General features: G+C 61.0%; 5 protein-coding genes across 5 annotated transcripts; 2 read left to right on the top strand and 3 right to left on the bottom strand.

Moving 5' to 3' along the window:
• Positions 1 to 166: 166 nt before the first annotated feature.
• Positions 167 to 1,433, top strand: SPRG_22123 (hypothetical protein; the record flags this gene model as incomplete). Its single annotated transcript, XM_012342393.1, has 2 exons — positions 167 to 1,368; positions 1,424 to 1,433. The coding sequence occupies 2 exons, from the start codon at positions 167 to 169 to the stop codon at positions 1,431 to 1,433; spliced, it is 1,212 nt and encodes a 403-aa protein (XP_012197783.1).
• Positions 1,434 to 1,489: 56 nt separating this feature from the next.
• On the bottom strand, positions 1,490 to 3,004 carry SPRG_03742 (hypothetical protein; the record flags this gene model as incomplete). Its single annotated transcript, XM_012342312.1, is given in 10 exon segments — positions 1,490 to 1,543; positions 1,592 to 1,841; positions 1,897 to 1,987; positions 2,035 to 2,155; positions 2,221 to 2,391; positions 2,442 to 2,513; positions 2,555 to 2,612; positions 2,659 to 2,735; positions 2,784 to 2,845; positions 2,863 to 3,004. 10 exon segments carry the CDS (start codon positions 3,002 to 3,004, stop codon positions 1,490 to 1,492), a joined length of 1,098 nt encoding a protein of 365 aa, XP_012197702.1.
• A 538-nt stretch (positions 3,005 to 3,542) lies between these two features.
• On the top strand, positions 3,543 to 8,799 carry SPRG_03741 (hypothetical protein; the record flags this gene model as incomplete). The annotated part of the gene is made up of 3 exons (XM_012342311.1): positions 3,543 to 6,328; positions 6,378 to 6,583; positions 6,632 to 8,799. 3 exons carry the CDS (start codon positions 3,543 to 3,545, stop codon positions 8,797 to 8,799), a joined length of 5,160 nt encoding a protein of 1,719 aa, XP_012197701.1.
• A 296-nt stretch (positions 8,800 to 9,095) lies between these two features.
• SPRG_03740 (hypothetical protein) lies at positions 9,096 to 10,251 on the bottom strand (the record flags this gene model as incomplete). The annotated part of the gene is made up of 2 exons (XM_012342310.1): positions 9,096 to 10,022; positions 10,078 to 10,251. 2 exons carry the CDS (start codon positions 10,249 to 10,251, stop codon positions 9,201 to 9,203), a joined length of 996 nt encoding a protein of 331 aa, XP_012197700.1. The 3' UTR covers positions 9,096 to 9,200.
• An 800-nt stretch (positions 10,252 to 11,051) lies between these two features.
• Positions 11,052 to 12,448, bottom strand: SPRG_03739 (hypothetical protein; the record flags this gene model as incomplete). The annotated part of the gene is made up of 2 exons (XM_012342309.1): positions 11,052 to 12,246; positions 12,296 to 12,448. The coding sequence occupies 2 exons, from the start codon at positions 12,446 to 12,448 to the stop codon at positions 11,122 to 11,124; spliced, it is 1,278 nt and encodes a 425-aa protein (XP_012197699.1). The 3' UTR covers positions 11,052 to 11,121.
• Between the last annotated feature and the right edge of the window lie 234 nt (positions 12,449 to 12,682).

The raw sequence follows: 12,682 nt of genomic DNA, 5'->3' as shown, positions 1-12,682 counted from the left end.
TTCCCAGACGTACCGCGCGCATGCCACCAGTGTCCTCGTCGACGTGAGCGTGATCAACTTGACATTTTCGGTCCTCCTCTCTTCGTACGGTGTTCTTGTGCCGCTTCTGTGGCGCTTTGCGTCGCCCGTGGCGCGTCGCCAGTACACGATTGCTGCTGCTGTTGGCATGAACTTTACCGCCAACGTCCTCTTGCCAACGTGGATTCTGCGACCGTACTTTGACTTTTTCACGCGCCACGACGGTAGCAAGGTCGTGTACCAAGATACGTTTTACCCGATTGGCGTCTCGGTCTCTCAAAGCGTCCTTGCGACGTCGCAGCTGGACTTGGCCGTCACCGCCATCACGCACCTCTTTCTTTTCTTGGCCCTCGCTGATTTTACGACGAGCTTCGTGCTCGTGCCCAAGGCGCTACTGCAGCGCGTGTCGACGCAGCGCGAACACAAGCTGCCGCGCTGGTGCTCGTTCTCGGCCGTCTGTGGGTACATTGCGAGCGTCCTCTGGGCGATCGCAGTCCTCGCTGTCAGCTTTTCATCGCTGCGCCAGCTGCCGTGCGAGCCCGGGTGTCTCGCGCAAACCTACCCCTGGCTCATGGGCAAGTGTGCATGCACGGTCCTCGAGACGACCTGCGACGGTGTCAACGACACACTCACACTGCCGCCAAGGGACAGTCTTGAAGTCCGGTCGCTCGTCTTTCTCATCATCTCGCACTGTCCGCGGCTGGTCATGCCACCGTCGCTGCAGGCGTTTACGAATCTCATTGGCCTCGAGATCTTCAATTCGACGCTCGTCACGTGGGACGAGAGTGCTAGCATTGCGCCGTTGACGCGCTTCTCGTACGCGATGATCGTGAGCACCAACATGACTGACTTGCCGCTCGGGCTCTTCACGAACGCGCCGTCGACGTTCATCGACCTCGAGATTTCGGATACAAATTTGCGCCAGATCTCGCTGCACCCAGATCTGCTGACGACGCTCACCGTGCTCTACATCGAGTACGGCCTTCTGGACGCGTTCCCGTACCAGCTCACGAGTCTGCCTCTGCTGAACGAACTTTCGCTCTTCAGCAACAACATCCCGTCGGTACCCGAAAACCTCTCGCTCCCGAGCCTCAACTACCTCCAGCTCGCCAGCAACCCACTGAGTCAGACGATCCCAGACGCCGCGTTTGCGCTCCCTGCTCTCTGGGAAATGTACGTCGACCACTCGAACGTGTCGGCCTTTCCGACCAATGCGTCGGTCTATTGCAGCGCGCTCTACGTGATCGGCGCGTACAACAGCACGTACTGCTTCTTGCGCGACAATGCAACGTGCGCCGAGACGCCCGACTGCGCGCTCGTCTCGTGCGAAGCCAACGACTACCTGCTTGGGTACTTTCCGACGACCGTGATTCTCCAGAGCCGCAATGCGACCCATCTCTTGCAGCGACGAGTAGAGCCAGGACAATAAGACACTTGTGTACACAACTGTACATTTCTCGAAACAAAACGCCTAGTTGAGCGCGTCAAAGATGCGGACCGCGCGCTTGGCCGGCTGCTTTTTCTCCTAATGAGTGTCATCCGTCGACAACCTTGTGCGATAATGTAATAGTACTGTCTTCGAGTAGCCGTAGACGCCGCGGAGGTCGCCAATGAGCCCCGACATGCCCTTGGTCTCGTACGGGAAGTACAGAGTCTTCTTGTCGAGCGACACGGACATGCGCTGGAGCATCTCCATGTAGCGCTGCGAAATGACGTACTCGGTCTGCGACGCGCCGTCCGCCGAAAACGCCGATGCGATGAGCTCGAGCGACTTGGACTCGGCCCGTGCGAGCTCGACCTTGGCGCCTGCCTGCCCCTCCGACCTGCACCATTCGATACGTGAGATTCTCGGAGCCGACGCAATGGATGATATAATACGTCTTGCGCGTGGCTTCTTGCTCGGCGACACCCATGTTGTACTTTTGAAGCTTTGTGCCCTCGGAAATGAGACGCATCGCCGCTTTTTGCCCTGGAAAACAAGAATATAAGTTCGAAGCGCGAACCAATATAATCGACCGACCTCGGCAATGATAAACTCGGCGCGGCGCGTGCGCTCGGCAATCATCTGGCGCTTCATCGCGTTCGAGATGGTCGTGCCGGCCTTGGGGAGCATATCGAGCACCTCCATGCGCTCGACCTAGCACCGTGGATATATGCAATTATGATGATGACTTCTCCAATCGGAGCATTCGTTCCACATACCACAAGGCCCCACTGCGCAAAGCGCTCGCCAAAGCTGCGCTGGATGTGGGCGTTGATGACGCTCTGGGACGCAAGCGCCTCGGTGAAGGTCATGTTGCCGAAGACCTCCTTGAGCTGCGTCTGCGCGACGTTGGCGATCGCTGTGTTGAGATCGTCGACTTCATAGACGGCCTAGCATCTCGTCGTTCGCACACGCTCTACCGACGACGACCACGACGAACCTTTTTGATGTCGACGATGCGGAAAAACATGATCGAATTGATGTCGAGGAGGATCGTGTCCCGCGTGTAGACCTAGAGAGATGAGAGGAGCGCGCTCATGGAAGCGTACGTACCTCTTGGCTCGGGAAGCTAAAGATGCTTTCGCGCAAATCGATGCGGTAGTTTTGCGTGCTACACGATGTGAATCGCGGCGCGCACGCAGACAGTCGTGTCGTACTCGTGCGACTCCATGCGGCCGTTGGACTTGACGACGCGCTTCCACGAAAAGCTCCGGGGCGAGTCGATGAACGGGATCTAATAAGGACGCACATGTAACAGCAGCAGTGGCCACGAGGCTCGTACGACAAAGTGGATGCCCGAGTCGAGGACGCCCTGGACGCGGCCAAAGCGCTCAATGACAATGCCTAGGCCAATGTCAGACGCAGGTGGCGGAGAATGGACGTGCCTTCGGCCTGCTGGACGACGTAGATAGACTTGCTCAAGAGGATGCCGATGAAGAGGAGCACGACTAGAGGCACGGCGACAGCCACGATGATGGACGCCGGGTCCGACGACGATGACATGCTTCCGGCCTTGCTACAAGTATTGAAATGCGACCGATTCGATACACGCTCCAAGTATGCGTTTATAGAGGTTTTACATTTTTCTCAACCTGGCCGTATGACACTGGGCTGTGTCCACGGCCGGCTTCTCTACAAAGGGCGCGCTGCAACGGGAACGAGCAGTCATGGCCTACGGACGCTGCTTGGATACGCCCGTAGCTACACGCGCAGCCTCGGACACGCTAAAGTGAAGGGCGAAATGACATGTGTAGCCCCATAAGCCGATGCCATTGCATAGTACATTGTGCAAGAAAGAACGTGTCCTCGCCTTCTATGTGGCGTGTGACTCTAGTCGAATCGGTGCGTCTGGTCGCTCTAGGCAAGGATGGACGTCGCATGGTACATCGTCTTCACCATGACATGACATATACTACAGCGTGCGACAGGCTGTCGCCGTGGGCTGGCCAACGAGTGCGCTAGGTCTGGCACGACCGGTTTCAGTGTACACGTCTTATTTTAGTTGCAGCAGCGTTTCGGTCCGTCGCACTTGCGATTCGAGATGCACCAGCTCGTAGCCATCGCGCCGCACGATGCAGCGCGTACCGAAGCGGGCGCGCCACACGAGGCGCGGTGGTACGACGCAGTAGGTCTTTTCTACGTGGGCTGCTCGGTCGCGCTGAGCTTTGCGAGCGTGCTCCTCGCCGAGCCGTACCTCCAGAGCGATTCGTTCTGGCCCGAGTTTGAGCCAAAAAACGTCTCGACCGTGCTCGCGGCTGTGTACAACCTTCAGCTCACGCTCACGAACGCCTCCAGCAGCATCGAGCTCACGGACGCAGCGCTAGCACTCTCGCCTCTCGACCTACTCGGCATCAACCCCGCGTACCCGCGGCGCATCATGTACGAAGAGCTCACGGACATCAGCGACGCTATTGTCGGTTTGCGGCGCCTTTCGGCCGCCAATGTCGCGTATTTAAGCACCCAGTATTGTTGGGCCGACGTCGATCGGCGCTGGGAAATGGCGCACACCGTGCGGCGCCAGGAGCGCTGTGCCGCGGTCTCGACAACCAACGGCGCAGTCCACCTCGAGACGGTCTTACGCAACATTGATATGCGCGCTTGGCTGGCGCTCGCCTCGACGAGCTTTGAGCTGTACATCGCCAACGGCATTGCCGCGCTTCCTGGCGGCGCCGACTGGGTCGATGCTGTGCGTAGCCACGTGCTGACCTCGATTCCAGACGAAGTCACGTTTTGGCATGCGCACAATCTCTCCCATTTTACGCTCCAGTGGTCGAACCGCAACCAGATCGGGATCCAAGAGACACTGAGCATCGGGAGGTCTGTCTTTGGCTCGGTCAGTACACTCGCCATCAAGTCGATGCCTGCCAGTGTCCGCAACGCGCTCGTGACCTCCAACTACATGAACATGGCGCTTCAGTACGACTTTAACGCGCTCGAGAGCACGAATCTGAGCCTGGTTCGGGGTGCGCCGGCCTTTTTCGGGACCAATAACGTCTCGCTCATCGAGGCGTTTGCCGTCGGCCTCCCGCTGAGTCGTCTCTACGACGTCGTGCACCGTTCGATCGGATCCCTCGGGACCATCGATCTACACTGGGTGCCTGCCCCAGCTGCGTTGCGCCACAGCATCCAACGCTTTCGCGCCCACGTCCTCAAGAGCGTCCAGGCCGACGCTGCGCTCGCAACGATCTTCACCAGCATCGACACGACGGTGCTGCACCCGACCCCGCCGCGCTGGGCCGACCCCGACCTCGTCTTTTACGGCGGGAATCCCATGTGCGGGTACGGCAGCGGCGAGCCGTACCCGCAAGAGTCGTGGGGCTTTAACGACGCGTGCGCGAGCCAGTCGCGATTCTCGACGACGCTCACAAGCTTTAGCGGCCTCTTTGCCTTCCTGATGCTCGGCGGGTCCGTGCACCAGCCGTGCGCGCTGGTGCGCGACGTCGTGCGCTGCGAGAGGACGCTGGACGCGATCGCTGCCAGCTATGCGCGGCTGCCAGCGACCAACGATACGTTTGTGCCGCTCGGTGCGACCGACGAGCTCTCGCGCGTCCACTTCCTCCAGCATGTCGCGACGAAGAATGCGTCGACGACCGTGTCGTTGGCACCGCAAGCGCTTCTTGCCGACGGAGCGTGGGCGTTCTTTGGCTGGGCAGCGCTCTACGACTGGGCGATGACCTCGCGCTCGGTCATGCGATTCGAAGGGGACGTCGACCGCTTCGACCTCATGTCCTTCTACTACCCGCCAGTGCAAAGTCAACGCGGCGCTTCGCTCTTTGTGAGCTGGGCGCAGTACTTACGCGTGTGCATGCTTGTGTCGAGCGGCCTCCTCGGCGCCGTCGCGCTCCTCGTCGCCATACTCCACGTGGTCTCGGGGCGCCCCGCGGGCAGTCACTGGTTTGTCTTCAACCGCATCGCATCCGCGGTCTGGCTCAATCGAGGACTGCTGTTGCTACGGAGCTTTGTCGCGCTCCTTTGTCTCTCGACGGCGCCGATCGTCCCGACAACGACGAGCGACCACTGGGTGCAATTTACGACGGCGCGGCGCTCCGTGGTCGCCTCGTGTCTCCTCGCTGGCGAGACGACGTGGCTCACCTATGTATTGCATGAGCTGTTGCATCCGGTCACAGGCGACCTCACGCCGTACTATGCACCGCCGAGCTCGGCCCTGGCCTTCGTCCTCATCGCGGGCCTCGACGTGTTTGGCTCAATCCCGACGGACGCGAGTATTCATCGATCGTGCTACAGTGTTGAGATGGACTATATGATCTACTGCAGCTCGGGGCACGCATCGATTCGGTCGGTTGCGTGGTCGGCCGCCATCGTAAGCATCAACGTCGTGTCGGTCGGCGCGTGTCTACTGCTGGCGCGCGCCTATAAGAAGCCCGGGCCACTCCTCGCGGTGACTCCCAACTTGCTCTTGCCACCGGCGGCCGTCGCCTTCCACCGATATCCTCGCAGCGCGACGACCGGCTTGTGGCTCAACGACGTGACGCTCGCGCTCTGCGGCATTTTGCATATCTCCCGCCCCAAGCTGCTCTTTGACACGAAATTATGGCTGCCATTGCGCGCGGCCGACGTGCGCCGCCACGTGGGTGGTGTCTACCTCCCGCACTGCATTGCCCTCTCCACCATGGCGGCCGCGTCGCCGCGCCGGGGCACGATCACATGGACTCGGCATGTGCACCGCACGCTGCACAAGGTCACGCTCCTCGGCGGGCTCTCCTACTTGCTTGGCTCGCTCTATAGCAACTACTTTTACTTGGGCGTCGCGCAAGAATACTTGGCCAACGACTATGGCTGGACGGGCTACAACGCGACGGGCGCGCGGTCGTTTGTGGCCAACCTCTTCAACACGCAGCTCTTCCTCGCCGCGAAGGCTCGCGCTCGATGCGCCAGAGAATGGCGATTGGCACCAAGCGTACAACACGTCCGAAACGTCGGTCGTGTGGCCCGACGCAATGGCGCGCCGACAGCTTTACCAGCCGCACCCTCACTTGAACGAGATCATTTCGGGACTGCGCGCGATGCACCCGTGCGTGCTGCCGTGGATGTTCACGCAGTACTGCTGGCTCGACTGGAACCGTACGTGGCCGATGGCATCGACAGCTGCGCGCCAAGCGCGTTGCGCAGCTCACGATTCGAACGGCGCGAGGTATCTGGAAAGTGCGCTGCGCAACATTCTCGACTGGGACGCTTGGGACCGCTGCTGGGGCGAGTCGTTTGAGATTGGGATCGCCCGCGACGTGGCTAGCACGGTGCACGGCCAGATGTGGTTGAATGCAACCATGCAAGCGCACACCCTCTCTATTCCAGACGAAACCAGATTCTGGCACTCCCACGGCCTGACCACGTTTGTGCTGCAGTGGCAAAACTACAAGTCCGTCGGTCTCCTCGATTCGATCCAGATCCGCACCGCGCTGGGGCTCTCGTACCCTGTCCGCCTCAGCGCCAGCGCAGGTTTCATGCATTTGAGCCAAGAAACGTCGCGCAAGATGTACTGGGCGTTCGCCAGCGACCTCTGGGCTGTCACCTGCAACACGTCGCGCATTGTCGGCCAGAGCCTTCTCGCCTCAAGCCCCCGCTTCGCCTACCGCAATGTATCCAGCGAGCGTCTCCTCCTTTCCAACGGTTCGTTCATCGCGTCGCCAGTCTCGGCCGGCTTGGCGTCGCTCCGAGCCGCGGTCGGGCCCTTCAACGCAGTGGATATGACGTTTGTTCCTCTTCCAAGCGCGCTTCTCAGCGTGTACACAGGCCTCGCCAACGCTCTCTCGACGCTCCTGCGCCAGAACGCGTCGGCGCAGGCCGACTTCTTTGAGCTACGGGTCGCCGCCAGCATGGGTGCGCTGCCATCGGCGTACGCAAATCGATGGACGATCGGCAGCAACCTCCTCTGCGGGAACGACGTGCCGCCCAATGCCGTCGCGTTTGGCTGGAACACGTACTTTGGCATGGCGAGCATGTGTCACTCGTACTACAACGAGTACATCTTTCCGACGCGGCTGCAGCTGCTCCTCGCCGTGCTCACGAGTCGCCGCACCCACTACTCGGCGGTCTGCACGCTCGACATTTACGCCAGCAGCACCTGCGCGGCCGACTATAGTGCCTACGCTACGTTTGCAACCACGTACAATGTATCGATCGACGCATCAAGTCTCGCGGCGGCCAGGGCGGCAACGACCGCACCGTCGCTCGTGCTCTACCTCCTCAACAACGCCAGCGCTGCCGAGCTCACTGCCATTCCGCTCCTTCATGCGACCGACAACGAGTGGAGCTTCTTTGGGTGGTGCTATCTCTACGAATGGATTGTCGGTCTACGGGATGTGGTTGCGTTCGAGGGCGACCACGGCGTCGTCACTGCCATCTCGAGCCGGTCACACCCGCTCGTCTTTGTGCCAGACGAAGCGGAGATCCCGCACTCGCTCTCGTACCTCTTCCAGTGCGTCGTTCAGTACATCACGACGGTTCTCTTGTGCGTCGCGGTGTGCGTCGCACTCGGCACACTAGCGCAGCGGGGCCACGTCGAGGGTCTCAACCTCTTTGAGCTCAACCGGATCGTCGGCCATGTCTGGATCGGCCGGCTCTTCCTCATCGTGCGCGCGATCACGGCCATGTGGCTCCTCAACACGAGCACGCTCCAGCTCACGCGCATCGGCCATGGCACGTGGTTCTCAGTGCCGAGCTTGCCGTGGTACAAGCGCGTTGTGGCGAGCGCCGAAAGCACGTGGCTGGTCTATGTACTGAACGATCTCTGGAGCTGCGTCACGGGTCCGTACACGTCGTACTATGCGATGAAGAGCTCGTTTCTTGCGTGGGGGTCGGTGGCTGCCTGGACCGCCGCGTCGCCGCAAGCGTATGTTGCTGTGCTCGATCGACACTGCGACTTTGTCGACATGGACACGGCGCTACGCTGCGAAAGCGGCTACGTCGAGATCGGCAACGCGTCGCGCGTCGGTCTCACCGCGCTCATTTGCGTTCTCAGCGTCGTCGGCTGCTACATGGCCGAGCGATGGTACCGACCGGGCCTCGTCGACTTGGCGATCCCGACGCAGCTCCTCAACGCCCAGAGCTTTTACATGCTGGATATGACCGACTGGGTCTTCCACGGCGAGTTCTTTCTCGACAAGACGTCGGCGTTCATGGCCGGCGTCGTCGCGATCGAGTGGCGACAACGCTTGCATGTGCTCGACATCAAGTCGTGGCGCAGCTTCTCGATTGATGGCGTCGAGCTCGACCGACGACTCACGTCCAACGGATCCCATGAACGCTTGAGCTGGGCGATTCCGCTCAGTCGTATTTAGTGAGTACATAAGATCGACAAGATCGCCCGAGGGCGCGGAGGGTTAAAAACACCAGGATCCATCATCGTACCTATCTCAAGTATATCTTCTTCTGTCGGGAAGAAATGCAGGAGGGATGCAACAAGCATGGCACAGCGGACATGGCGCGTCGTGCGGGTTCGACTGTGGCGCTCGTCTCGAGACGCGGCATTGGTTCTAGACGCGGAACTGTCTCGAGGAGCAGGTTGTTAAAGATCTGTGCATCGCCTTCGCCACTGGATGGAGCCGAATGGGGGGTGTACAGAGGTGCGCTGGATGGAAAGAGCATCTTCGCATGCGGAGGTTTATATACACGTGGACTGTCCTTCCTACTGCGACGGACGATTACGGTGTCGACTACAATGTACTAACAACACTTGGTGCTACCGCGCGTGCACGAACGAGGCCAAGATCGCGTCCGTGCGGTCTTGCTCGCGTAAAAGCGACGTCAGGATCAGGTGCATGTCGTTCGGCGACAAGACGGCAGAGGGCGACGACACCGAATGCGACGAGCTCGGACTCAGCACGGCCGTGACAACCGACTCGAGCACGGGCACCGAGATGAGGGTTGCGCTCTCATCTGGATGCAGCGCGTCCGACGCCATGGACGCCAGCTGCTCGAGGCGCCCCGTGCGCACCGATGCCGTGCGCGGCTTGGTGTCGAGCACAAAGAGCGTGCCGCCGACCGCGCCGGACGACGTGTGCAGCGGAACGCCGGCGTAAAACTGGGCGGCCATCGGTGACGCGTGGTCGCGATCGCCCGTGTTGAGGACCACGACCGGAGACGCGCTCTGCACGACGTGGGCGCCAAAAGCCGTCGCTCGGGGCACCGACGCCGTAGAGAACCCATGGGAGGCAATGCAGCGCTCGGTGTCGCCGTCGACGAGACTTACGCCGGCCATGGGGCAGTTGTAGGCGGCGGCTGCGGCCTTGCAAACGTCCTCAAGACGCGCCGTGTCGGCCTCGGCGACGACCTCGAGACGACGACTCGCGCCGTTCGGTCGGCGGCGCGTCGGCGGCTGCAGCGCCGAGTGGCTTCGCGACAGCGTCGCAAGCCCGCGGGCCGACTTGGCGGGCAGCGTGTCCATGACGTGGCGCACGCAGCATTCAATGCAGATCTGAACCGTGCGGCGGCGGCGCTTGTCGTCCGTCGTGTCGTGGACGTCGACGATCTCGAGGCAGGCGCGACAGACGACCGAGCCACACTATAGAAAGTGCTATGAGTCTTTTATCGTCGACGAGAGTTGGATCACGTCGTACGTGGCGGCAGTGGCGCTTGCGGCGAAAACACGTAAAGAGGTTCTGGCAGGCGCGGCAGTCGACAGCACTTGCCGTGTCGTGGAGGTGGTCCTTCGTACTCAGGCGCGCCCACGTGCGGCTGTCGACAGCCCACGCGCCATACCGGCGCGGCCGACAAATTGTGATCCCGCTCATAATTTCGTAAATGCGCGTCTGACGCCCGACTCCGTCCCAGCTGTCGACAAGTGTTAGGCGCGCGAGTTACCACGACAGCGTTGGATCTGCTCTCAAGTGGGTGGCCATCACACTGGACGCACGCTCGCGATCCCTACACCTAATACGATATCAGAGCAGCCCTTCTGCGACCACCGACATCGGAAGCATCGCTCACTTCGTCCTCTGCGTACAGCGTTGTCAGGCTCGCGCCATGCCAGAATGGACGACGACGACGACGAGGTATTGTACCAGCTGGCTTTGAGCAGCGAGCGATCAACCACGAGCGAGTGGAACCACCCAGTACTGTAGCGCATCATACAAACAGTCGCCACGATCTATCACCTTCGTCGCATCGCCGTGCGCCAATTGTACAGTGCAGTGCGTGGACAGCTTGCGTGGACACGACGTATTAGTTAGTACATCGACGACTCGCGTGCCTCGACTAGAAGGGTGCTGGAACGGCACTCGAAAGCAAGCAAGGGTCCATGATCAATCGTGTTGAGGGACCCTTGTTCAAAGGTAATCCAACTTTATTGGCGAAACACTAGAGTCAGTCTCTACTGTGAGTCGTCCTCGCGAGTGATGCGGTGGTGTCCGGTGGGTGACGGCGATCGCTGTGGTCGAGTCGTCCATCCGCAGTGCCTTCTCAGCAACACATTGCTGGGTGCATCGAAGCGTGACGACGCTGTCATCCATCGCAGAAACGCCTTGGCCGGTCGCAGCGTGTCATGCAATCGCCACACGTCGACGCGTCAGAAGAGGACGGTGCGTGTGTGGCGAGCAAACGGGTCCCAACTTTGCTTTCTTTTACACGGCCGACGAGTCGTTTTGTTAAATAGCTGGCGTCGACTATGCGACATGTTGCAAATACGTGGCGCGGTGTCCGTCGAGAATGGCTTGCGTCTGCGCCTGGCACGCGAGGAGGGACGCGAGCATTCGTTGCATGTCGCTAGCGGCCGCGTCGCTCGAGCTGCTTTCGCGCGGCGGCAACCGGTCGTCGTCCGAGAGTTCAATCACCGACGTCGCGACAACCGAGCGCAAGTCCGATCGCATCGACGATAGCACATCCGACCGGACCGACGAGATGGCGCTCAGCACCGACTGCATCACGGCGACCGAGTCATCGCCATCGTCATCGTCGTCCAGCTCGAGCTTGGCCAGGATCGAAGTGGCGACTTCGCGCAGCCCGGCCGCCTCGAACGACGCGCGCGGCCGGGTGTCCATGACAAAGACGCACCCAACGACGTGTCCCGACGATGTTTGCAGCGGAACGCTGGCGTAGAACTGAAGGTGCAGCGGGCCTTTCAGCCACGGGTGCCCGCGGAAGCGCGAGCCGATCGCGCGCTTGTTGCAGAGCGCGACGGGCTGCTTCCACCGAACCGCGTGGGCGCCGAGCGACTGGTGTCGCGGCAAGTCCCATCCGGGAAATCCGATCGCAGCTTTAAAGAACTCTCGGTCAGCGTCGACAAAGCTGATGCCGGCCATGGGGCAGTCGTACGTCGCGCCGGCAATGGCGGCGAGGACGTCAAAGAGCTGGGCGGGCGCCGTGTCGAGCACGTTCAGCGACCGCAGCGCGTCAAGACGCCGGTCTTCTTCGCTGCTGCACGATGGTGTGGATGCACACGCCATCGAGGTCGATGGCCGCGGCAAGCTCACGGTCGAGTAGAACGTATCCCGGTCCGTCGGCCGCGGTGACTCGCTTGTGCGTGGTTGCTTCATGATGGGCGCCTCCTGCACCGTGTAGCTCGCTTTGAGAGCGACGGTCCGCGCGACTTCGCCGTACATGTGCTCGTGCACGTACGACGTGCAGCAGTCGACGCAGAGCTTGGCGCGGAGGCGCGGGCCGGCCATTGGGACTTGCGACCTCATCGACGAGAGCGCTGTGGCGCGGAAGCCATAAGCGCTGGACCGCCGACTCTCGTCCTTGTCAATGTCGACGCTCTCCAAGCACGACGAGCACATGAGGCGGCCACACTACAAGTCGAGTGGCATGATGAGCGAGGAGGACGCCGTTGTGGCGTACGAGGTGGCAGTGATGCTTGCGCACAAATACGTTGAAGGTTGCGCGGCAGGTGCGGCAGGCGGACGTCGCGCCGAGGTCCTCGTGGTGGTCGGCGCAGCTCAAGCGGCCCCACGTGGCCTTATCGACACCGCCCCAGCTCAAGCTCTCGCGCATGTATCTTGTTGTGAAATGCGCGATGTGATTTTATTTTATTATTGCGCCATATCCCCACAGCTGCCGTACAGAAACACGATGTCGTATTTTATTCTATTACTACCACCCGTTGCTCACGGGCCGACCACGCCGGCGACCGGTCGAGTGGCGTGGCCTTGCCCAGCTGCGTCATAGCGCTGGCCGCTGCTGGCCGATCGCTCGCCATCACCGTGGCAGCTCGCCGTGGCCTGCGGG

This window comes from Saprolegnia parasitica (assembly GCF_000151545.1).
Source record: "Saprolegnia parasitica CBS 223.65 unplaced genomic scaffold supercont2.9, whole genome shotgun sequence".
NCBI lineage: Eukaryota > Oomycota > Saprolegniomycetes > Saprolegniales > Saprolegniaceae > Saprolegnia > Saprolegnia parasitica.
The sequence above is the reverse complement of the archived record's forward strand: the minus strand, read 5'-3'. Positions and strand labels throughout refer to the sequence as shown.